General features: G+C 43.6%; 1 protein-coding gene and 1 long non-coding RNA gene across 2 annotated transcripts in view; both read left to right on the top strand.

Annotated features, from left to right (window-relative positions):
• Positions 1 to 27,071, top strand: part of LOC120917188 (alcohol dehydrogenase 1-like) — a 68,577-nt gene that overhangs the window by 20,413 nt on the left and 21,093 nt on the right. Inside the window, exons 3-6 of the mRNA XM_040328296.1 lie at positions 9,793 to 9,934; positions 11,674 to 11,761; positions 12,563 to 12,782; positions 23,511 to 23,771. Coding sequence (XP_040184230.1) covers positions 9,793 to 9,934; positions 11,674 to 11,761; positions 12,563 to 12,782; positions 23,511 to 23,771 — 711 coding nt within the window. The remainder of the gene's footprint in view (positions 1 to 9,792; positions 9,935 to 11,673; positions 11,762 to 12,562; positions 12,783 to 23,510; positions 23,772 to 27,071) is intronic.
• Positions 22,291 to 23,301, top strand: LOC120917194. The gene is made up of 3 exons (XR_005744174.1): positions 22,291 to 22,450; positions 22,716 to 22,898; positions 22,990 to 23,301. It is a non-coding gene; the product is annotated as an uncharacterized LOC120917194 (long non-coding RNA).

Raw genomic sequence — 27,071 nt, 5'->3', positions numbered from 1 at the left:
GGTTCATGCTATATCCCATGTTTGGGACTACAAGTCCCAGCATCACATGTGTACCCATCTATGTTGGAGCCCTATACTATTTCTTGCTGGGACTTGTAGTTCTTCATCCTCTGCTAGGTTCTGCAGGTTCATGCTATAGCCCATGTATGGGACTACAAGTCCCAGCATCACATGTGTACCCATCTATGTTGGAGCCCTATACTATTTCTTGCTGGGACTTGTAGTTATCCACCCTCTCCTGGGGAGATCAGGAAAATACATTGCACACCAGCCTGCTGGGATTTGTAGTTCTCCAGCCTCTCCCTCCTAAGACTCTGGTTCATGCAATTTTCTTAGGTAAGGGACTACAAGTCCCAGCATCACATGACCACTTATTTACTTGGAGCCCTATGCTGGGACTTGTAGTTCTTCATCTTCTGCTAGGACTCTGGTTTATGCAATCTCCCATGTATGGGACTACAAGTCCCTGCAGTGCTAGGAAAACACCTGGACACCCATCCACCTTGGAGCCATACACAATAACATGCTGGTATTTGTAGTTCTACATCCTTTCCTGGGGAGATCAGGTGAATGCATTGCACAGCACCAGCCTGCTGAGAGTTGGCCCAAGAAGCATGTGTTGGTTATACAGGTCAGGAACATGCATGCACCCCTTGCCTTGCACAAATACTAAATACATCTGAATCAGGAGTGGACAGCCTGGAGCCTGGACTATTGTACAGAAAACTTCACAGACAGTCATTGGTGATCAGAGTGGGATGTGGGGTCGATCTAGCAAGGACAAACTATCTTAGCATGGTAAGTGTGGCTCTCTGGCCCAGATTCTCAAAGGCGTTACGACGGCGCAACACCATTTGCGCCGTCGTAACACCTCATCTGGCCCCGGGTATCTATGCGACTGATTCTCAGAATCAGTTGCGCATAGGTACCCATTAGATCTGACATGCGTAAGGCTCTTACGCTGTCAGATCTTAAAAGTAATTTTTTTTCCCGCCGCTAGGTGTCGCATCGTCGCTTTTCCCCGTCGTCTATGCAAATGAGGTAAGTACGGCGATTCCCGAACATACGCGAGGTCGACGCAGCGAATTAACGTCGTTTGCGTAGCGTACCCGACGCGTAAGGTTGCCCCTGCTAATTAGCAGGCGCAACCAATGTTAACGATGGCCGTCGTTCCCGCGTCGAATTCAATAAAAATTACGTCGTTTGCGTAAGATGTCCGTGAATGGCGCTGGACGCCATTTACGTATACATCTAGGCAAATGACGTCGGGGCGACGTCATTTAGCGCAATGCACGTCGGGTAATTTACCCGACGGAGCATGCGCAGTACGCTCGGCGCGGGAGCGCGCCTAATTTAAATGGTGCCCGCCCCATTTGAATTGCGCGGGCTTGCGACAAGCAATCTAACGCTACACCGCCGCAAGTTTACAGGTAAGTGTTCTGAGAATCAGGATGTAAACCTGTAGACCTGCGGCGGTGTAACGTAGATCTCATATATTCCGCTGCCCAGGAGCAGCGCGAATGTATGAGAATCTGGGCCTCTCTGTCTTCTTACCTTGCTTTCAGCTCCGCTCGGGCCATGCAAAGAACTGATCTGCCGAAGTGACATCACTTCCGGTTTGTCTATTCCACAAAACCCGGAAGTAACAGCTACGATGCAAACAACAATCCTCCAGCCCAGAGCCCATAGTGATTATACGGGCGGAAGCTAATCGGCAGTTTGCATTGCGCCCGAAGGCGGGTTAAAAGCCCGCAAATGAAGCGCCACGTCTGCAATCTCGTGATTGCATTGACGTGGTGCTTCCCATAGGGCACTGGTGACCACCGCCCAAGTGAACTTAAAAAAGAAAAAAAAAATTGAATGACATTTTTTTCTTAAAGGGGCCGTTTCAAAAAAAAAATATTTTTTCATTTTTTTTTTCATTTTTTTTTTCATTTTTTTTTTTTTGGTGACTACAGGAGGGGGGGGGGGGCGGCGCCCAGGCGCCCCCTACGGACGGGCCGCCACTGTAGCCAGGTGATAAGATATATTCAAGATACAAGTATTCATATTAATTATACCTATTTTATCCCAAAAGGCATCAGAAGGTGGTGATATGTAATATTAATCATTAACCCCTCGGTGTATAGGGTGGTCTATAACAAAATAAGCATGATATCAAATCATATATAACTTTTCATACCCTTTGTTAGGGTCCTGACCAATAATGTGGATATAAATGTTTCACCTGAAAGTTTGAGTGTAAATTACACTCAGGTTTAGATGGAATATTCACTTGGATGGGATTGATTTAGGAGCATTAATGGTGTTCATGGTAGTGCACCTGTGTGTATTTAAAAACATATATACTGTATGTATATTCAGAAATAAGTGCGTCAGGCAGTTACAGTGTGAATTAAATGTAGCAAGGTGCCACTTTGCAATGTGGCTGAAAGACTACCGTATATAGTATAGTAGGGTTGTCCCGATACCGATACTAGTATCGGTATCGGGACCGATACTGAGCATTTGCGCGAGTACTTGTACTCGTGCAAAAGCTCCCGATGCTTCGCCCGATACTTTTTGCTCAAAGAGAAAGCCAAGACCCCCCCGCCGTCTAGTTGATAAGCGCAGGGACCATGCTGCAATATGATCCATTCTCACGTCCCAGTGAATTAGAGTGCCGCAATGCCCGTGGCTTGTGAGGTTTCTCCGTTCCTGCACGCCGCCAGCTCCGCTCCACCCCACTGTGCATTGCAGCTGGCATCTTTCCTCTCCCCAGCTGGCGTGCAGTCCCGTGCACTGTGGAAAGGAGAAAACTGAACCCGCCCTTCCTCCTCCTGTGCACAGAGGTCAAAGGAGGAGGAAGGAAGGAGGCACCTGTACCTCAAGCGCGCTGGTCTGAGGTGTGTCATTTGTGTAATCTAAAAGTGAGTACTTGAGGGGGGATGAAGAAGTGGGTGAGTGAGGGGGGACAGGCAAAAAGTTTACTTTGAGTGATTTGGGTAAGAGGATATCCATCCATCTCCTCCATACCATTCTGGCTCCATTCATCCCCCCGATCCAATCCCAGTTTCATCCATGCCCCCATACCATAACAGCTCCATCCACCCCACCTCAATCCCATCCCTGCTCCATCCACCCCCCGATCCAATCCCAGCTCCATCCATCCACCATACCATTTCGGCTCCATCCACCCCCCCCCCCCCCCGATCCAATCCCAGTTCCATCCATGCCCCCATACTAGGGTTGTCCCGATACCAATACTACACATTTTAAAAATAGTATCGTATTCGGTATCAGCGAGTACATGAAAAAAAGTATCGGTACTTGTACTGGGTCCTTAAAAAGTGGTATCGGGACAACCCTATAGTATAGTATAAGAAGGAACTCAGCTCCCTCTTGGCCACTTGTTATATTGCCATCTCTTGTTTGGTTTTACTTTATTATAGCAATAGATTATGGGGTTTGACGTGCAGGGAGAGAAAGACTTCATTGCCTTGGGTATGAGACTACGATGCCCAGAGTGCAACTGTGCCACCCCAGCCTGCTGGGTGAGGGAATTTAAGGAAGAGGAAGGGCAAAAAAGGACCCCCTTACAATCAATATGCAAACAATTAATTGAAAAATCGATATAGTTAGTTATATATAGCACACAGTGTTAATGATTTGTAGAAGCATACCTAGAAGGGCTTTTCATTAAAATAAAAGAAAAGCAGGGACGCTGGACTGGTTTCTGATGCAGATGTGTCTGAGTAAAACATTTTTTTGAACTTGAACAAATTAATTTGCAGATTGGTGCGTGGTATTCTGACTTTTTACCGGCGTCTATCTCCACCAAATTTTCCGCTAGGGAAAAGGACCTGCGGGCACATCTGGAGGAGTACACGTTGGTAATGGATACGCTTACAAATGGAGCCAACCTACGTCTACTAAATATACTAAACCTTCTAATTATGATGTTCCCAAAGCTAACACAGAGATGCCAAATACTGTATCTGCCTCTGTCTCTCTTTCACCTAGCATGCCTACTACATACCATGACTTCTCTCAAGACAGAATTCCTAAGAAGAGGAAAGGTGATTGCACAACGGCGTCTCTTGACTCACTTCACCGCACTTTCGGTCCCAATGGTAGCCGTAAGTCACATCCGGTTCATAATGCACCCACCAATATGCACTCGTCTACTCCACTTTATGGTAGATCCTACACTATGGCTGTTTCTTCACACCCTTCACTATTACCTCAATCAGAGTTAATCCGTCTATTCCCTCTGCACTATCTTCTTCTCTCTATATAGCACACAGTGTTAATGATTTGTAGAAGCATACCTAGAAGGGATTTTCATTAAAAGAAAAGAAAAGCAGGGACGCTGGACTGGTTTCGGATGATGCAGATGTATCTGAGTAAAAAAATGTTTTTTGAAATTAGAGGCAGCAGACAGCCAGCAATGTTTTGTTCGGGCTTAAAGGAGTTGTAAAGGATTTTTTTTTTTTTTTTTTGCTGAAATGACTGTTTACAGGGTATAGAGACATAATAGTTAATGGATTCCTTTTAAAAATGATTAAAAATAGATAAAAATCAATCATATAATGTACCTGCAGTTTCTAGTTTTGTTTTTGCATGTTGTTTCCTGCTTCTGTGATGTACAGAGCCACAGAGCCAATACAAGGCAGTGATGGTTTGGAAAACGAAACTGATTTGTGCTGAGGGGTTTTAGACACACAGTAATCACACCTCCTTGATTAGTGACCACAGAGAGAAAGCTCCTAGTACTGTTGTTATCAGGAAACAGACAACCAGGAAGTGTGAAGATCAGAGAAGAATTACAGCAACTTGAGAGCAAAAACGAACAATGAGGACATGAAAACAGCACTGCATTAAGGTAAAGGAAGCTATTAAGATAAAAAAAAAATTCCTTTACAAACCCTTTAAAGAAATAAGCCCATTGCTAAGAGTTGATAAGTTATAAAAGAAGGGGTAGTCAAACTTACAGCGTGTATCCAGATAAACTGGGTGGCTAAAGATGCCCAGAGATATTTTAAAGCTGGTTGTTCCCCAGTTCTAAAGGAAGTGAAGGATAGAATGGAACTAGTTAAATAGGATACCAGGTGAAAACACAGAAGGTACCAAAAAGGACTGCAAGAGTCATAGATGAAAAGGCTTACCCTGAGCAATGCTGTCTGGTGGCACAGCGTCCCTGTGAAATGGCACTGTAACCGAGAGAGAAGGGGCTTCTTATAGCCCCTTAATTGTGCAGGTGAGCGGCGTAAAAGCGTCACGGGTAAGCCGTCAAAGTCGGCCACGCATGCGCAAAGAGCGCCTACAAACCCCATAATGCTGTCCGACCGTGTGATGGTGTCATCCAGAGCCAGAAGCTTAGCTAACACATAGGGCACAGTGGAGGCGGAGCTGATATCCGTCCTAAAGACAGAACAGGAAAAAATACACACATAGGGACACAGGATGGCCAGTTAAAAGTGACGGGGAATAATAAAGAAAGGAAACCCCAGAAAAACGCCAACACTGTGGCAAATGCAGCGATGAAATCAACCACGAATACTCCATTAAACCGATCATTTGGGTCAACCATATACATTACAATCAGGAAAAGGATCACCAAATGGATCCACATGAAAAGCAGTACCAGGGGGTGGGTAACAAACATATGGGGACAGGGACACAAAGTAAACCAACTAGGCAACCAGGTTAAACCCCGTCGGGTACCCACTTACACGACAGGGTTAAAAACAGGCAAAAACGCTCCGCCAAATATCCGATCCAAAAGGGAAAATAGAATAGGAGTCATTTAAGGGAAAGACAAATTACATAATAATGTTAAACATACTCAAAAGAGGTGTCAGTAGATACATTAAATTAACAAATATTGAAAAGTATCATAATGGAAGCCAAATAATTCTTTATCAAGAAAATATATTTAATAAAAATAAACCACAAAGAGGAGCAAGTCAGTGTGTTGGCCAAAACATAGTGTACCCCTAAGGTGGAAAAATGGGGTGTTGTAGGGTAACACGAACCAGACAATGGTCATCATGTGTGGGGAGGACGACATGATGGTAGGTGAGTGAGAGAGGGAAACGACCAATTCAACAACTCTCACCGAATGGAGACAGTTCATCAGATGTCGTAATACTGTAAGTCAAATTTATAGAAAAGATTTAAAACTTATATATTCGTTCAAGCCTGGAAATTTAACGGCGTCTAATAAGTGTATCCACTTGGTTTCGAGCTGCAAAAGAGTCTTGTCAATACCGCCACCTCTAGCGTGTAGGGGTACATGCTCCAAGGCAGCAAAACTGATGGAGTTAGGCCTTGTACTCACGAGCAGACATGTCCGATGAAACCGGTCTGCGGACCGTTTTCATCGGACATGTCTGCCCGGGGACTTCTGTTCGATGGCTGTACACACCATCGAACAGAACTCCGCGCGTAAACAATACGCGGGGCGTGTCCGCGGTGTCGCCGCGTCGATGACGCGGTGTCGCTGCGACAATGACGCGGCGATGTGGGCGGGCCTGCCTTTTAAATGCTTCCACGCATGCGTCAAAGTCATTCGACGCATGCGAGGGATGGCGGGCGGCCGGACATGTACGGTAGGTCTGTACAGACGACCGTACATGTCGGGGGGACAGGTTTCCATCCGCCCGAAAATGGTCCGCTCGTGCCTACACACGGCCAAACATGTTTGCTGAAACTGGTCCGCGGACCAGTTTCAGCAGACATGTTTGGTCGTGAGTACGGGGCCTTAGTGTCAAAGTCATCCTACATGTCTACTTAAGGCCGTAGTCATCAAGCGCTTAAATAAAAGGATTAACATGATCTTTGATGCGCTTAAAGAAGGGCCTATGGGTGTTGCCATTTGGCAGGATGGTTACATCTTTGTTACAAATAAAGGGACAGATGTCACAGTGTCCACAAGGAAAGGTTCCATGGACATGGGCATCTGAGTACCCTTTCGCACATGATGGCTAGTTACCAAGCGATCTCTGAGAGAGGGTGCTCGTTTAAAGGTGATTTCCGGATACGGCTTGATATATTTTTTAATTGTACTGTCAGCCATGAGCAAAGGCCAGAATTTTTTAAAAATCCCTGTCATTTGCACATGTTGTTTAGAAAATTGAGTTATGATTCAAATGGAATTGGTAGCTTTGTCCCATTTATTGGAATGAATGAGAACCTGTCTGTCCAACTTAGTAACTTTGTTAAAAGAACGTTTCAAAAGAGTGCGACTGTAACCTCGGGAATGCAGTCGCTGGTATAATTCATTAGCTGCAGTGTGGAAATCAGATTCCCGAGTGCAGTTCCTCTTTAATCTAAGGAATTGGCTGTATGGGATGCTCTCCAAAAGAGGTTTGGGGTGTGCGCTAGTCGCATGTAGGATCTTATTCCCTGCTGACGGCTTGCAATACAGGGAGGAATGCAAGCGGCCAGAGGAATCAACATGAATCTGTAAATCCAAAAAGTTCACCATGGATTGACTGCACTCCATGGTGAACTTCAGGTTATACGAATTGTTGGTCCATAGGTCCATCAGGTGTGTGAGCTCATCCTTGGTACCCGACCAAAATATCAGGATGTCATCTATATATCTATGCCATGCAATAACGTTGGAAAGCAATTGCGTAAAATGGTCATCTGTGAATATTTCCCTCTCCCACCCCCCCAGATACAAGTTTGCATAGCTAGGGGCACACTTGGTCCCCATAGCTACACCCTGTATCTGGGGGAAGTGGGAGGAGCAAAACATAAAAACATTCCGGGTCAGAATGAATTCCAATAAACTGATAACAAATTGGTTGTACTGGTCTGAGGTCATGCCTCATTCTTTGAGTTGAGAGGAGATGACCTCCAAACCCCTAGCGTGTATTGTATGGAGTTATAGAGGCTCTCCACGTCGAGGGCAACCAACCAGGCCCCAGGGGGAATTACTTTTCCATCGATAATACAAAGCAACTCGACGGTATCCTTCACGTAGGAAAAAAGAGAGGTGACATGTGGAAGCAAATATGTGTCTATTAATGCACTAGCGTTTTCAGTTAGTCCTTGGCACCCAGAGACGATAGGTCGTCCCGTGGGGTGCTCCAAGGACTTGTGCACTTTCGGGAGTGAGTAAAATGTTGGAATTTTAGACTCCTTAACATTAAGAAAATTCCAGGTACTCAAGTCGATGGTGCCTCGCTGGTAGGCACCAAAGATTAAATTGTAGTATTCTTTAGTGAAATTTTCAATCAATGTTCTAGAAATCGATCTGTACCAGTCTTTGTTGTCAAGGATGTCGAGGCACATGGATTCATATGCCTCGACATCCATGACAACTACATTCCCGCCTTTATCAGCTGGTTTATGACTAAATTCGGATGATTTTGAAGATCAAGAAAAGCCTTTTGTTGAGTTGAAGACAGATTTTTGTTGTTCTTATTAGCTATATCCATATTTCTAATCTCTGACGACACCTGCTGAACAAATGCCCAGAGATTAGGGTTGGACTGCAAAGAAGGAAATGCTCGAGATTTGGATTTATAGGAGATTGGAGGGGGAAAGGTGACACCAGGGACGACGACCCCCGAGGATATGGGGAGAACATCATCACCGGTGTGACCCTCCTCCCATAATGACATCAGGTCGTCCATGGCCTGAAACTCCAATTCCGTGTAATCCATAAGAGAAAAATCAGTATGATCAGATGTTTGAGGTTTATCATACATAACTTTAAACAATAAGCATCTGGCAAATAGATGTGTATCTTTAATTAATTGGAATCTGTCCACATCAGTGGAAGAACAAAAACTTAAACCTAGTTTCAAAACATTAACCTGTTCAGGGGTCAGGGATGTAGAGGATACATTTATTACTTCAAATCCTGAGGTTCCTGATTGGGAATCCGAGGGGTGAGGATCGGATTTAAATGGTGACTTTTCCCTAAAAGAATTGGTGCTATTTTGGGATCAATGTGTTGAGCACTAACGGGGAACATAGTAGATATTGAGGGTTCGCTCACTCGACGAATGAAAGAAGAAGAGGGAATAGACGGATTAACTCAGATTGAAGGTAATAGTGAAGGGTGTGAAGAAACAGCCATAGTGGAGGATCTACCATAAAGTGGAGTAGACGAGTGCTTATTGGTGGGTGCATTACGAACCAGATGTGACTTATGGCTACCATTGGGACCGAAAGTGTGGTGAAGTGAGTCAAGAGATGCCGTTGTGCGACCACCTTTCCTCTTCTTAGGAATTCTGTCTTGAGAGAAGTCATGGTATGTAGTAGAAAATCTGGTGGAGATAGACGCCGGTAAATAGTCTGAATGTCTTTGTATCCTGGTGTGATCATATGTGTGATACACTTTACATGCACCCCTTTATGTATGTCAAGTAAATTCAGACCAGGCAGAATTAAGTTAAACAATAAGTTATCTTTAATGTAAGTTGTTCAAGTATAATGGAATATTACAATTTATTTGTATATTTGGGTATACTCATTAAGCTCCACCTACACGTAGGATGTGTCCCAGAAAGCTGCAGGCAAGGGAGCGTGCATAAGTACACATCTTCTCCTGCCTAGGAGAGAATTGAGGAAGTGGGATAGGGTACCTGTCACAAAAGGGTAATCGCTAATGCAAAAAGAAAACGTTTTAGAGCAGAGGTCAGGAGGAGCGATTTAATTTTGAGTGAGTGGGTTTTGGAATTGCAGGTAAAAATCTATAGCAATAGAAGGGAAAAAAGTGTATGTTTTCCGTTCTGTTGGATATGTTGTTATGTTAGACATATTATACAGTAATTTTGTATTTTTCTACAGATTGTGGCCACTGGAATATGCCGCTCAGATGATCGTATATTAAGTGGGGCCGCAAGTGCCATGAAATTTCCAGTGATATTAGGCCATGAAGCTGCAGGGGTTGTGGAAAGTGTTGGAGAAGGAGTGACTAAATTCAAACCAGGTACATTGTGTATAAATGTTAGTACTGGCTCTGTATTACATCTACATTGTTAATTTAAAAAAAAGTGTGATGCGGCTAAAGCCACCAAGCCCCTTTAAAGTGGAACTAAACTCTGAAGAAGGTAGATGATATTATCTAGGTATGAATATAAAGGTGGAAGAGATTACAATTTATTAGGATGTAAGGAAAGGTGAAAGAACTTACAATCTATTGAAGAGAGGATAGAGAAGGCAGAAGAGCCTACAAGATCCTACAATCCCTTATGCCGCGTACACACGATCATTTTTAGGCATGAAAAAAAAAGAAGTTTTTCAGCATGTAGAAAAAACGTTGTTTCTCCAACTTCATCATTAAAACGACGTTGCCCACACACCATCGTTTTAGAAAAATGCTCTAGCAAAGCGCGGTGACGTACAACACGTTCGATGGCACTATAAAGGTGAAGTTCCATTCACCTTTGGGCTGCTTTAGCTAATTCCGTGTTAGTAAAAGACGATTCGCGCTTTTCTGTCTGTTACAGCGTGATGAATGTGCTTACTCAATTATGAACGGTAGTTTTACCAGAACGAGCACTCCCGTCTCATAACTTGCTTCTGAGCATGCGCATCTCATTTACGCTACACCGGCTCAACTTAGAGAGGCAAGTACCGTATCCTTAGAGTATTTGCGCCCAACGTTGCGCCGGCGCAACGTAAATTCCTAGGCGTAAGCCGGCGTAATTGAAAGTAGGAAGGAAGTGGGCGTGTTCCATTGAAATGAGACGTGACCCCATGCAAATGAAGGGCCGGACGGACGGCGCATGCGCCATGACGCTGACTATGTTCAGCACCTCTCTGCGCATGCTTAGAACTCGGCCCGGCGTAATCAGTGAGATACGAACTAGGCCCGGCTTAATTAGTGAGATACGCCCAGGGCATAAATACGCCCAGACATGCACCCGTCCAGTGCAAAAGTACATACGCTTGTTTCCCCCCTGAAGCAAGGTACTTTTGTTGTTTTCTTTGCAGCTGATTGTTTTTGAGCCATGTCTGCTCCAGCAGCTCCGAAGAAGAGAAAGCTACATTTTCCCCACAGGAGCAGGCGGTCATTATCAGGGCCATGGCCCAGTATGATACATTTCTTCATGGGGCAGAGAGTGCCAATACCACCCAGGTCAGGAGGAAGGAGATCCTGGCACAGATTGCCACAGATGTCAATGCGTTGGGGAGTGAGGTCAGGTCCCCCAATGACATTTTAAAAAAGATCAATGACCTGTGGCGCCTGGTCAAAGGTAAGCTGGCCAGGATGAGCACTCATGCCAGGGGCACTGGAGGGGGACCAGTGCCCATAGTGTGTATGGGGCTTTAGAAAGCACACTGATTTAGAAGAGTCTATAATCAGGGTACTTCAGGCATGTGTTGAAGGAGGCCTGGCCTGCGGTGAGGAGCCATTTTCTGTTTACCTGCCTAGAGCCTTTCTTTTATTACTTAATCTGGCTCAAATGTACAGTGTGTGTTCTCTGGAAAGAAAAATCTACAAAAGCATGTGTCAAATATTTTAGCAGTGAACAGTTGATAAATATGCATTGAGAAAGAGGCAATGAAATAAAAAAAAAACTTGCAAATGCATAGTGAATACTTTACAAAAATGCCCCCAAGCCAAAGTGAATTAACCTATGAGTTTTAGGTGATCATACTGTTTCATTTTTTGCTTTATGTGACAAAGCACAGACTTTGAATAATGGTTTTTAATTCCTGCAGGAGATAAAGTCATCCCACTCTTTGTGCCACAGTGTGGAGAATGCAGAAGTTGTAAAAATCCAGAGAGTAATCTCTGCTACAAAAATGAGTAAGTAATTAATTAAATGGTCAGAGGGCAAAGCAATTTATATATGCCATCACCACACCATACGAATCCAAACAATAGAAAAATAATATTTTTTGTGGCAAATTGGCCATCACAGAAGGAATTTTTATTTTTTATATATGGATATTATTTATAATGATTTAGATTGCTGAGCATAATACTTTTTGGAGAACCTTTGTCATGTTACAGCTTATTTTTGTTTGTCCTAAAAGCATGTTTTACCATTTTGTTTACCTGTCTCTAGTTTGCCATTTTGCTAACCATTTTTCAACATTTTGCCATATTTTATTGAGACGTGCCACATTTATACTAAGCTAGTCATGGGCTATAAAAGAATAGATTTTTTCATGGTTAGAAAAGATGTGTTCAATTTGGCAAGTTTTACCCCTACCTTTACCAAATATTAATAACTTTGGTAAGAAATTCCTAAGTTATGGCACTTTAGAATGTTCATACAATCTCACTAGTAGCTGCCCACTTGAGACTGAATTTCTATCGAAAATATTCCATATAGAGTAACATTAACTACATACAAAGAAGTGGGAGGGGAAGGGGGACTCCTCCCTGATCATTTAGCTGTGTGTTTTCTGAATCAAATCCCACTCTGTTTACAGTCCAGAAACGTGCTGACTCCATGTGGTAAATTTTAGATTTTTATTTGCAATGGTTCATATTTACCTGAGAAGATTTTTTTTTTAAAATATTTATTTATGAGTAAAATAAAGAAAATTGGCAAAACACTATACATTCCCCTTACATGAAAGTATTTTATTTCCTAAACAGCATTGGAAAATATAATGGCGTGTTGTTGGATAAAACCAGCAGATTTACCTGCAAGGGAAAATCCATTCACAACTTTATCAGTACCAGCACATTCACTGAATACACTGTGCTGGATGAAATAGCTGTTGCTAAGATCCATGATGATGCTCCACTGGAAAAAGTCTGCTTGATTGGCTGTGGGTTCTCGACTGGCTATGGCTCTGCTTTGAACACTGGTAAAGTAAGTACTAAACCTTACTGCTAGTCAGATAGTCAAAAGATTCTTTGCTGTATAATGATTTCACAAAATATTTTCAGGGTCTGACTTTTAAGGCTACTTGCACACTTGGCATTTAGCCTGTGTGCATCCAATCCCAGCACTTTAGTGTGCCCAGTAGGCACAGGTGCAGCATCCACTGGGCCCTAAACGTACCACTCAGAGTGCAGCCCCCTCCAGCCGCAGTGTATTTAAGCCTGCCATAAACTTTGACAAGTTGCAGGCTGTGGGGCTAGAGCATTTGGAGGTACAGGGTTATTAGTAGTGTTGCTCACGAATATTCGCATTGCGAATATTCGTTACGAATATGGCATATTCGAATATTCGCGAATAACTCGAATTTCGCGGCCAAAATTCACTATTCCGAATATTCGTATTTTTTCAAATTTATTTTTAAAACAGATCACATCCTAGTGATCTCCATCGACGTCTAAAAGCATTGCTGGTATGATTAGAGACCTTGGGCCGAGTAGCTGAGGCGATCCTTTTATGTTGACGAATATTCGCTATCGCGAATATTCGTATTATGAATATTCGCGAATACTTTCTCCGCCCTTCTTTTGCATCAGAGCCAATCAGAGTTCTCCTACCACAGTTGTCATCATTTGCATTTCACCTCTTTAATGAGAATAATAACTGTTTAACATAAAGACATTTAAGAGATGTCAACGTAAACGGTTTACTTGGCTTTTTTTTAACTCAACAGGTTGATCTTTACCTAACTCAATACAGGTCAGTCTAGAGGAGAGATCTGTATTTTCCAAATCTATGGTTATTCAATATTTATTAAACTAATCAATATACAAATTGGTCAAAGTAAACCCTCAAATCTATATAATAATGTATTTATTTTATTAATACCTTGTTGTTAGTTGCAGGGTCCATTACGTAAAACCACACTTTTTTCAAAGGGCAGGTGAAATTGAATGTTTCAGAATTTCGCAATCAATTTCGCATTCGCGAAATTTCGCAAAAAAATTTTTTTTGATAAAATATCACGAATATTCGATTTTAGCGAATATTTCACGAATATTCGCCTATATATTCGTGATATATCGCGAAATCGATTATGGCGTATTCCGCTCAACACTAGTTATTAGAGATTAAGAAATGAGACTTCAGCTGGGCTTTAAAACCAGTAGGTACTACTGTTTTTTTTTTCATGTTTTTGGGATTTTGTTCCATATGTGCAAAGAGAGATCACACAAACTTAAAAGTATAACATGTATTAAAGATAATGACAGAAAATATAACAAGAATACTTAAAGGGGAGTTCCACCCACAATTTCACTTTTTAAATATAAATACCCCTGTAATACACAAGCTTAATGTATTCTAGTAAAGTTAGTCTGTAAACTAAGATCCGTTTTGTTAGGTTGTTACAGCATTTAGATAGTTTATAATCTAGAAATAGACCGTGGCCATCTTAAGTGTGGGCATCATGAAGCCAGACTGTATGACTTCCTGGATTTCAGCTTTGCATATCTTGCACATGCTCAGTGCACAAGCAATGTAATAGGTTTCAGTCAGGTTTGCAAGGACTACTGGGAAACATGATGCCTATCCCAGAAACCCTTGCAAATAGCCTAGGCTAATAAGGAGGAGGAAGTAATGAAGGATTACAAAATAAAGGTATTTACAAGCAACAAATTAAATAAAAATTGTCCATTCTGAACACTATGAGATTAGAGCATGCAGCACAGACAAACATAAAAAAATGGGTGGAACTCCACTTTAAAGTGGATGTCACAATGTAGAGTATAAGATTTCCTATCATCTGTGCCCCGTCTTGCCACACAGAGTTAATCCAGCTCTGAGCAATCATCTTTTATTGTTCAGTGAAATACAACAGACTTCCAGATAAAAACCAAAGTCCTTGCTTCTGAAAAAAAGTGCACAATTCACATCCCTCCCCTGTGTTTTCATTAATTGTTTTCAAAATATGGGGTGAGTCACAGTTCAGTGCCATGAGAAAATGCAACAGCCATCAGAATATACATTGAGCTGGAGGGAAGAGGGGAGGGGGATGTGAATTGAGCACTTTTTACAGAAGCTGTGTATGTCTGCAAGCAGTGCACAAGATATGTAAATAACCTGTCACTCAAGCAAGGACTTTGGTTTTTATCTGGAAGTCTTTTTTATTTCCCTGAACAATAAAAAGAGGATTGCTCAGAGCTGGATTAACTCTGTGTGGCAAGACTGGGCACAGATGATAGGAAATATTATTCTCTACATTGTGGCATAAAAAAAAACGAAAGATGCTGATTCCTGCCACGGGTCCCTCCACTTATAATTGGCATGGCGCATAGGTGACCACAGACGCATGCATAATTGCAAGCTCTGAAGATAAGACTAATTTATTCCAGTTTGGCTATGGTATTTAAACTTGTGTATAAGGAATAGACCACCTCCAAGCCAACTCCCTTTGCAAAATGACCCCTCAAGGACTTGGTCAGTAGTGATGGTTCGCGAACGCTAACCGCGAACTTTCGCAAATGTCTGCGAAACGCAAGTTCGCGGCGGGCCCCATTGACTTTAATGGCAGGCGAATATTAAAAACCTTTAGGTCATATTTGCAGCCACAAAATACTTACTAGCTGTGCACAAATAGTCCCACAACATGGACACTGACCTACCAGAAGTATTAAGTGAAAAACAGGATACATAAGTAAGTGCCAGCCATTACAAGCCCCAAAAATTAGCCGACAGGCGCTCACCTGACAGCAAACAACTTTGTATTCTGTGGCTGGAGGTACATTAAGATATTTACCGGATACAGAAGTAAGTGTCAGCAATTACAGGCCCCAAAAATTAGCCCACAGGTGTTCACCTGACAGCAAACAACCTTGTATTCTGTGACTGGTGGTACATTAGGCATTCACCGGATACAGAAGTAAGTGTCGGCCATTACAGGCCCCACAAATTAGCCCACTGCCACAGGTGTTCACCGGACAGCAAACAACTTTGTATTCTGTGGCTGGTGGTACATTAGGCATTCACCGGATACAGAAGTAAGTGTCGGCCATTACAGGCCCCAAAAATTAGCCCACTGCCACAGGCTTTCACCTGACAGCAAACAACCTTGTATTCTGTGGCTGGTGGTACGTTAGGCATTCAACTAATACAGAAGTAAGTGTCGGCCATTACAGGCCCCAAAAATTAGCCCACGGCCACAGGCGTTCACCGTACAGCAAACAACCTTGTATTCTGTGACTGGTGGTACATTAGGCATTCACCGGATACAGAAAAAAGCGGCGGCCAGTACAGGCCCAAAAAATTAGCCGTTCACCTAAATTTGAATGAAACATGGTCTACTGGTCACATGTGTTGAATTCCTCCGAGATCCATGCCTCATTCATTTTTATAAATGTGAGGTAGTCAATACTGTTGTGAGCTAGGCGAGTGCGCTTATCGGTCATGACCCCCTCGCTGCGCTGAACATCCTTTTGGACAGGACACTGGATGAGGGGCAAGCCAACAGTTCCATTGCAAATTGTGCAAGCTCTGGCCAGAGGTCAAGCCTGCCCACCCAGTAGTCCAGGGGTTCATCACTTCTAAGTGCATCCACATCGGCCGTTAACCAGATGTAGTCGCACACCTGTTGGTCTAGGCGTTCCCTGATGCTCGATCCGGAGGACAGCTGTCGATGGGTCGGCTGAAAGAATGATCTCATATCATTAGTGACCAAGACATCTTCAAACCGCCCTCTTCTTGCACGCGCTGTTGGATTGGTACCTGAAACTGTTTCTCTGGAAATACCTCTGCCAGCGGACGCAAAAGCAGAAAGCAGCATTTCTCGAAGCAAGGCCTGGAAGTGCTGCATTCTGATAGCCCTCTGTGATGGTGGTAACATTTCCGCCATGTTTTGTTTGTACCCGGGTCTAAGTACATTGCCACCCAGTACTGGTCCTTGTCCCTTATGCTTTTTATACTGGGGTCCCTCTTAAAACACTGGAGCATGAAGGCCCCCATTTGCACTAAACTGGAAGCGCTGAACTGGCCTGGCTCCTGCTCATCATCCAGGATAATGTCGTCCTCTTTCTCCTCCCCCCATCCACGGACAACACCAGGGATCCCAGAAAGGTTTAAAGCATGCTCTTCTTGCTCTCCTCCTCCGCCCCGGCACCATCCTCCTCTGAATCCTCTTCAGACTCCCATTGTTGAATTGTCTCAGGTGGAGTAGCCCCCCCTGGGAATTCATCCAGCATTGCGACTTCCTCATCTTCCTGCTCCTCGACGGCTTGATCAATGACACGACGCAATGCACGCTCCAGAAAGAAGGCACGATGTCACTGATGGCGCCCTGGCTGCGAGTGACCAGTTTGGTGATCTCATCATCGAAGTCTGCATGAGTCGCGCATAAGCAGCCACTGGTGCGGTGCAAAAAAACCAAGCTCCACAGAACCTGTCCTGCCGCAGAGTTTGTACAGGTAGTCATTAACTGCACATTTCTGCTGGAGCAGCCTATTAAGCATATACAATGTTGAGTTCCATCGCGTCGGGCAGTCACAAATAAGACGTCTGACGGGCAGGTTGTGTCGCCGCTGAATGTCAGCAAGGCGAGCCATGGCCGTGTAAGATCTTCTGAAATGGGTCAAGATTTTCCTGGCCTGCCGCAAGACGTCCTGGAGCCCAGGGAATTTGGCAACGAATCACTGCACGACCATGTTCAAGAGATGTATTATGCATGGCACATGTGTAATTTTGCCCTGTTTCAGCGCGCTCAGCAGATTGGCACCGTTGTCGCACACCACTTTACCAACTGTCAAATTGAGCGGTGTTAGCTACTGATCTGCCTGTGAACGCAAAGCTGAAAGGAGTGCAAAACCAGTGTGGCTCTTGTCTTCCAGGCACAACAGACACAGCACAGCATGGCAACGTCTCACCTGACATGTTAAATAGGTTCTGGGGATCTTGGGCGGCGCAGCGGAAGAGACGTAGCATCGGAAAATGAGGAGTCAGCCGAGGAGGAGATGGAGGATGGAGTAGGAGGAGGAGGAGAAGAAGAAGAGGCAGGCCTGCATGTAATCCATGGCGGTAAAACCAAATCTACATGGGTGCCACAGGTTACATGCTTGACGGCCGTCAGAAGGTTCACCCAGTGGGCAGTGAAAGTTATATACCTTCCCTGCCCGTGTTTGCTAGACCACATGTCTGTGGTCAGATGTATCTTGGCACCGACACTGTGTGCAAGAGATACATTCACTTGCCCGCTGAACATGGCCATATAGCTCTGGGATGCCCTTCTGTGAAAAATGTTGCCTTCCTGGGACCTTCCATTGTGGTGTTCCAATGGCCACAAATTTTCTGCAAAAATTTGACTGCAAAGGCTGCAGATGCTATATATTTCTTTGCTATAAAGGCCTTGACATCTTGAGCTGAGGCATAAGACTCACCCACATGCAGCACTAGGCAGTGCCCTTTTATTGGCTCACTGTGCCTTTATAATGAGAAAGATACACTCAATGAACAGGAGGCCAGCAGCTGGGTAGAGCTTATGCTTTAAGTTAAAGTAGTGATACTGATACTTATATAGTACTGAGACAAGCGGACGGTGGCCCTAGATGCCCTGATACTTATATAGTACTGAGACAAGTGGACAGTGGCCCAGAGGACCTGACACTTATATAGTACTGAGACAAGTGGACGGTGGCCCAGAGGACCTGACACTTATATAGTGCTGACAGCAAACTGCCCACTGGAGCCCCACGGACCCTGCTCAACAAATGGAACATACAGGACGGCACATACAGCCCACTGGACCGGAGAAAGATAGTACAGGACTGTGAATATATCACTCTACGTATGGTTGGGGGAGCAGACCATAGGTCCTTTAACTGCCTCATTCTACTTTGTTTCCTGATGTTACCTCTCAGCCAGCACTAGCCAGCTTCACAACAGCGTTATTGAGCTATTGTTGTTCCAACAGTTAGACAACATTAATACATGCAATTCCACTCTGGGGAAACTGTATTTCTGTGCCTTTGTACTGGATACTAACTGTGGACTATAATCACCTCTCCACACTGACAGCCATGCTCTGCTATAATTTCAATTAAAAAAATTATGTACACTGATGGCGCATGCTGACATAGAGGATATAGCACATTTCAAGTAAAAGTCCTTTAAGCAAAAAGCTCTAACATGAGATAACAGTCTTGAAATCTGGGCTGCCTTGTGTTGGGAGCTGAAGCCAAACTCCAAACATGTAAATAGAGAAAAAAACAAAAACAGGCGCCACTTAGAAAAGACAGTATACTTTAATGAATAGACAGCATTAAAGCACTCACATGGAAGTTACTGTGTTCCAGCATATGGATTGGGTCCACAGGACCGGCAAATTCTCAGCATCTGGGCTCCTCCATGCAGCCCAGCTCATCTTTGGAACATCCAGCAAACTGCCTCAAGAGGGACTTCACGATACGGCTGAGAATTTGCCTGTCCTGTGGACCCAATCCATATGCTGGAACACAGTAACTTCCATGTGAGTGCTTTAATACTGTCTATTCATTAAAGTTTACAATCTTTTTTAAGTGGCGCCTGTTTTTGTTTTTTTCTCTATAATTTCAATTAAAGCTGTCTCTGCAAGATTAGCAATTTGACTCAATCAACCACCCCTAACAGGGGCCTTCTTTTTCAAAAAAGAGGTTTCCAATTAAACCTAGTGACAGGATGGAGTTTGTTATGTATGGTATATGCCACTGAGATCAGAAGTCTGATCCACAAATATTACCTATGTTTATTAACAATAGCCTTGTTATAGGTGTGTGTGTGTGTGTGTGTGTGTGTGTGTGCGTGTGTGTGCATGCATGGTTTGAGTGTGATGCAGCTGCTCTTAAACAGACAATATTGTCTAATTTTAACATGATCTTAGTGTTGGTGGTGGGTACTTGATCTTGGCCCCTTTTTTTGTATTAATATATTTTTCTAATAAAATGGATCCCTTATTAAGCAACATGGTCCTTCTGTGTCTCTTCACAGTGGGAATCTTTCCCCTGTAACCCTTCTCTCTCTATAGTATTTAGGCACAGAGACCGCACTTATTACAGGTGAGTCTGCAAATTTTGGGACACCACATGGGTATACTGCACACCCAGTATGGTGGTAATTAATAGTGAGTATTGATCTCCAACCAATTTTTCTATGCACTCTAATGCCGCGTACACACGATCGGTCAAACCGATGAGAACGGTCTGATGGACCGTTTTCATCAGACCAAACCGATCGTGTGTGGGCCCCATCGGTTATTTATCCATAGGTTAAAAAAAAAGCAATCTTGTTTTAAATTTAACCGATGGATACCTAACCGATAGAAACAAAAACAATCGTTTGTAGGCACGTCCATCGGTTGAAAATCCACACATGCTCAGAATCAAGTCGACGCATGCTTGGAAGCATTGAACTTCGTTTTTTTCAGCACGTCATTGTGTTTTACGTCACCGCGTCTGACACGATCGTGTAGGCATGACTGACCATCAGTCAGCTTCATCAGTTTACTGATGAATATGGTCCATCAGACCATTTTCATCGGATTGACCGATCGTGTGTACAGGGCTTCAGCTGTCCCACTTGACCAAAAGCCAATCTTTAAAATACACAGATGTAAACCTAATTTTTTGACGGTCCATGCCTTACAGCCACATATCAGATCTTTGGAAGTTGTATGTATCCAACGCTTCTTGATGTGTAGGCAATACTTACTGTGATTCCCTCCGCTGCCATCTTTTGTCACTAACAGGGACTGGCACCATGGCGTGGGAGGAGGTATTTGACATACCTTGAAATGTTGGATACCTCTAGTGGCTGGAGACATCTGATTCTTTTACAAGGTTGATTTTGTTTAAATTGAACAGTCTAATGATAAGGCTGCTTTGTGTTCAGTTTAGACAATATAGAGACATTCTTAGGGGTGGCAGAGATTAAGTTATGGCCCTTAATCTCATTATTTTCATTATTCATCAACAATGAAAGATTAATAAATATGAACATATCTGAAAAGTTTAACAGAGTTCTTGATGGTAAGCTAGAGAGGTTATTCTTCATGGTAAGCTAGATAGGGTATTAACTAGGTGGTAAGTGAATGGTCTGTGGAATTAATTGTGTGCTTTCAAGTTTTATTTCTATCTTTAGAGAAAGGTACCCTCAACATCAGAGCTTCATCAATGTGGTCCTTTGAAGTACAATGTCTGTGGCTGCCTGGGCATCTTTCTTTGGTAAAAACCAAATGTATTTTAAACAGAACAATGATCTCTATGAAAACTCTATCTCCTAACTGTTAATGAAAATGATGGGGTGAAGTACTCAAAAAAACATGTCCCTAACATTTTCCAGGTCATTTGCAAAAATGTCTGTACGCCCATGTGGGCCTCCATTGCTCCACAATAAATTTGCAATAGAAAAGAGAAACAAGTGCGGGACTTTAAATGAAGCATGTGCGGGAAACTGTTTACAATAAATGGGGGGAATGAATCAAAGATAATAAATCTGGAATAGGTTTAAATATTTTATTACTTTCACATAATGCACCGTCCATGACTATATTGCACTATTGAAGAAATAGATAAACATATATGTTTCACAGATTAGTTGGGGGACAAGGTACGTGGGCAGTGACCCAAATATATAAATGCAATGAGTACAGCGAGCTGTACTATATTATTGAGACATAAAATAGATATCACATATTAAAATGGAAATTACATCGCATGACACTGCAGTGATAATACATTAATGCATGAGGTAAAGAGCTCTACGCGTTTCGCGACTGTTGGTCGCTCATCAGGAGCAGGCATGCATTACATTGGTTATCTGGAACGACATAAGCACATAGCTGGTTAGACGGGGCATCCAACATTTGTGGGGGCTGAGGACTCATCAAAAAGCCCCAGATGGTACTCACCAGGTTGCCGATTGCCGCTGGCACTGGAGTGAAGCTCCGGATGGACCCCAGGATTGGGGTGGTCACTGCCGGGGACTAGGGCTGGAGAATGAGGGGTGCAGGGCCCGTCAGGAGAGCGCACCCAGGTGGCACAGGCATGAGGCATGGTGTATTGAATGCACTGTGGTCGGTAAGGAATGATGGCTGTATTGGAAATAAATGAAGAATGTATTATGTTTGAATGGGATATGGAGATATGATGGAAAGGAAAAGGGGGGAAGGGGGGAGGAAAACAAGCAAAGGAGAAGGAAAAAAGAAAAAAAGGAAAGAGAGAAAAAAAAAAAAAAAAAGGAGAAAAAAAAGGAGAAAAAAAGAAGAAAAAGGGTTGTGGTCCTATCCGGGGGCAGCAACACTCACTGCACACGCTCTCCGTCCTGTGCTCCGAAGACGGACGGACGGATGGGCGGGCAGTGCGTGTCGATGTCACGCCTCCATCACCTGACACGGAACTAGGTCTCCGTGCGGTGTATTGGTATACTATCCACGAGGGGTTACAGGAGTCAAACGGCGCCGCATCATTGGGTGGTTACCCCGCACCAATGCAGACGCCTCCCTTCTCCTCCCCCTCGTATGCGTGTCTCTGGGCGGGTAACATTGGGGGGGTGGTCCCTATAAGAGGGTGTAACCTATGGCAGGTACAGGCATTTGGCTCTTCACATGTCATCACTCCATGCAGCACACTCGGAACTCACAGGTGATCCTCTTCCTCTCTCCTATACCTCACCACACCCAGTACCTTCACCTCACTTTACTATCTTTATATTCCCATTTCTCTTTGTTTTTCTTCCCCATCCCTGTTTTTTCTCCTTTTTTTTTTTTTTTCTCTCTTTCCTTTTTTTCTTTTTTCCTTCTCCTTTGCTTGTTTTCCTCCCCCCTTCCCCCCTTCCCCCCTTTTCCTTTCCATCATATCTCCATATCCCATTCAAACATAATACATTCTTCATTTATTTCCAATACAGCCATCATTCCTTACCGACCACAGTGCATTCAATACACCATGCCTCATGCCTGTGCCACCTGGGTGCGCTCTCCTGACGGGCCCTGCACCCCTCATTCTCCAGCCCTAGTCCCCGGCAGTGACCACCCCAATCCTGGGGTCCATCCGGAGCTTCACTCCAGTGCCAGCGGCAATCGGCAACCTGGTGAGTACCATCTGGGGCTTTTTGATGAGTCCTCAGCCCCCACAAATGTTGGATGCCCCGTCTAACCAGCTATGTGCTTATGTCGTTCCAGATAACCAATGTAATGCATGCCTGCTCCTGATGAGCGACCAACAGTCGCGAAACGCGTAGAGCTCTTTACCTCATGCATTAATGTATTATCACTGCAGTGTCATGCGATGTAATTTCCATTTTAATATGTGATATCTATTTTATGTCTCAATAATATAGTACAGCTCGCTGTACTCATTGCATTTATATATTTGGGTCACTGCCCACGTACCTTGTCCCCCAACTAATCTGTGAAACATATATGTTTATCTATTTCTTCAATAGTGCAATATAGTCATGGACGGTGCATTATGTGAAAGTAATAAAATATTTAAACCTATTCCAGATTTATTATCTTTGATTCATTCCCCCCATTTATTGTAAACAGTTTCCCGCACATGCTTCATTTAAAGTCCCGCACTTGTTTCTCTTTTCTATACCTAATTAGGGATGGAGGTAATTGACCCATTACCTCATTTAAAGTCCCAACCAACCCTCCCCCCGCCCACTTTAAATAAATTTGCAATGTTTCATGTTTTGCAGGTTAAGCCTGGCTCCACGTGTGCAGTGTTTGGTTTGGGAGGTGTTGGGCTCTCTGTGATAATCGGATGTAAAGTGGCTGGTGCCTCCAGGATAATTGGAGTCGATTTAAATAGTGATAAATTTGCAAAAGCCAAGGAGTGTGGAGCCACTGAATGCATCAATCCAAAGGACTACGATATTCCCATCCATGAGGTCTTGGCAAAAATGACTGATGATGGTGTGGATTATGCATTTGAGGTCATTGGAAACACTTCAGTAATGGTTAGTGACATAAAAAAATCAAATGAGTAGTAAAATGATTAGTAGATGAAATGATTTTCTATTATTACATGCATACACTATTAAAGTGGTTGTAAACCCTCGTATATAAGATAATCCAAAACTGTTGTCCATGTCACAGGCAGCTGATCGCCGCCTGTGAAAGTGTTATCAGCGCTTTATTTGCCTTTGAAATCGCCTTTTTCGTTTAAATGATGTCATCCGCGCATGCGCACATTTGGCCATCAAGAACGGCATCTGTGTATGAAGCCTATGAGTGGGTTTACATCCACTTTAAGCAAGTTCCATTTTGACCTTGTCTGGCCTGATTTATCAAAATATGAGGTGGAGGACAACAAAAAGACCAATAGGAGCCTTGAAAAAAAAAAGAACAAATATATGTGAGCTACCCACTATGACTGACAGGACAGGCTCAAAACACTGGAAACTACCATCATTGTGTGTTTTGAAGGCTCTTTCTAAAGCCTGGTACACACTATCGGATTTTCCACAGACAAAGCATAGGACTTTTGTCTGAAGGGTGTCAGCCGGGAATTTGTCTTGCATACAAATGGCACAAAATTGTTGGCCAACAAACACAAAACTACGTGTTTTTTCAGCTCCACCCTTTGGGCAACTTCTGCTAATGTTTTATTACGGTTAGCATTGCTTCTGAGCATGCGTGTTTTACTTTGGAGTTTTGTCCGATGGACTTGTGTACACACGATCTGGTAATCCATTAACACACATTTGTTGGCAGAACATTTTAAAGCATGCTATCCAACATTTTTTGGTGGAAAATCCAACAACAACTTGTGGGTTTGGTCTTAATGCACCCATTTGGGGACTCACTCGTAACGCTTGTTAATGTGTTTACACACAGGCGGAGGCCGCTGTCACCTGAAATCATCAGTGGCACTCCAAATTAGAACCAAGCATATTTTACTTGTACAGTCATTCCTTTGTGTATGTGTCACTTCCTATTTGTGCACACCTCACGTTGGATGCTCTGTAACTTTTCTCAATGAATGCAGCACTTTTAGTTGGGTACCATAGAGTCTGTAGTGAAATAAAGGGATTGTATCGCTTCAGGCAAATCATAAGGTCTCCTCTCCACTACTATAAAGCAAGCCAAGTGCCGGCCTTGGTCCAGAGCCAAAGGATGCAGAATGATGAAGAAAAAGGTGGTGACACATCCAGCACAAAATATATTTTTTTATTGAAATCCCATAAAAATGAGGACATGACATGACATGCAGCCAGCTCAAAAAGTTCAACAAACGCGTTTCACGCTGACATGTCACCTCACCCCCAGTGACATTATAAGGATTTTCCTTTCCTCTCTTTCTCTTCTTCCATGACATCTCTGGCTAGGTACAAGGGAGGGTGTTTGAAAATAAAATATATATGTCTATCTAAGTAATTTTCTAGCAAAAAAAATGATATTAACTTGTAAACAACAAGTTTGAAAAATAGGCCTAGTCCTTAAAGCGAGGGTTCACCCTATTAAAAAAAAAAAATTTTTTTTTTTTTACTACCATTACATTCGGCATCGTAGCGCGAGCTACAGTATGCCGGTCTTAAATTTTTAATCCCCGTACTCACTGTGCTATGGATCATTGAAGATTCCGGGGAATGGGCGTTCCTATGGTGAGAGAAGGTGATTGACGGCCGGCCCTGGCACGTCACGCTTCTCCGGAAATAGCCGAAATAGGCTTGGCTCTTCACGGCGCCTGCGCATAGCCTGTGCGCAGGCGCCGTGAAGAGCCGAGACCTACTCCGGCTGTCTTCGGGGAGCGTGACGTGCCAGAGCCGGCCGTCAATCATCCTCCCTCTCCATAGGCACGCCCATTCCCCGCGGGAGTCAGAATCTTCAATGATCCATAGCACAGTGAGTACGGGGATTAAAAATTTAAGACCGGCATACTGTAGCTCGCGCTACGATGCCGAATTTAATGCTATAATCATGTTAAGGAGGGTGAACCACCGCTTTAAGTGATTAATTGTCTCTGCTCTTTAGTGATGCCTCTAGTGCTATCTTCTGCCTCATGAAATAGTCATACCTTAAAGGGTAAATGTTTTTTCACCTTAATGCATCCTATGCATTAAGGTGAAAAAACATCCGATGGTAAAGCCCCCCCCCCCAGAACCCCCGTTTTACTTACCTGACCCCTCGAAAGTCCCGCACGCGTCCACATGATCCTCTTCGGTTCCCAGCCTGGCCGTTGATTGGCTAGGCTGGACGGATTAATAGCAGCGCAGCCATTGGCTGGCGCTGCTGTCAATCACAGCGGATGACGCGGCGCGCCGGGGGGCGGGGCCGAGTTATACAGTCGGCAGGTATGCCCGCCGCTGTATCACAGGAGAGCGCTCGCAAAAGCTTTCCACCATGCGAGCTCGCTCGCATGAAGGTGGAAAGCTTTTGCGAGGAGGAGCCGAGACAGCCGCCGAGGGACCCCAGAAGACAGGGTTAGGGGGCACTGTGCAAAACGAGCTGCACAGTGGAGGTAAGTATAACATTTTTGTTATTTAAAAAAAAAAAAAGTTTGCCTTTAGTGTTTCTTTAATTTGGTGGGAAAAGTTCATCAGTCCATAAGCCCATTTACAAGAAGAGTCCATATGCCTTGGAACAAAGGGGGAAAGTAACAAAGTGGAGTATTACATTCCCTTTTTATATGCTTTGTCCAGCAGATGGCGGTGCTTCTCAGAATAAGAAAGCTTGACTCTGACTAGCAGAGTTAACCTTTTCCTGCCCGGCAAGGCGGCAACACCACTTCTGCTCGGCAGAGTCACCTAAATAATGTAACTCACACAGCAGAAAATAGTACCCAAAGAAATAATTAACACAGGCAGCATAGTAATACTTTATTAAGCACCTGTTTACAAATGGACTTCACAAGGATGACAAAACTTCCATCACATTGAAGGATTGGTTAGAGGGGGTGGCGTGTGGAGCAATGGTAAATACAACTGATTTTACCCACAGATGGGCTTGAAAGACATTCTAAACTTTCCTTACTATTCTAAAGGAAATTGTGTGTTTCTTTTTTTTTTCTTATTGTTCCCATTGGTGGGGATATTTCATCTCAAATAAAGACTCACAATGATAAAATGCTGTTACAGGTTGTAATCTTTAAAGTAATTGTAAAGCTTTTTTTATTTAATTTTTTAAATAAAAAACATGTCATACTTACCTGCTCTGTGCAATGGTTTTGCACAGAGCAGCCTGATCCTCCTCTTTTCTGGTACCCCACCAGCATTTCTAGCTCCTCCCCACCATGGGAGCACTCGTGCATGTTTGAT

Source organism: Rana temporaria, chromosome 1, assembly GCF_905171775.1.
Source record: "Rana temporaria chromosome 1, aRanTem1.1, whole genome shotgun sequence".
Taxonomy (NCBI): Eukaryota; Metazoa; Chordata; class Amphibia; order Anura; family Ranidae; genus Rana; species Rana temporaria.
This window is presented reverse-complemented; position numbering and strand designations above follow the sequence as displayed.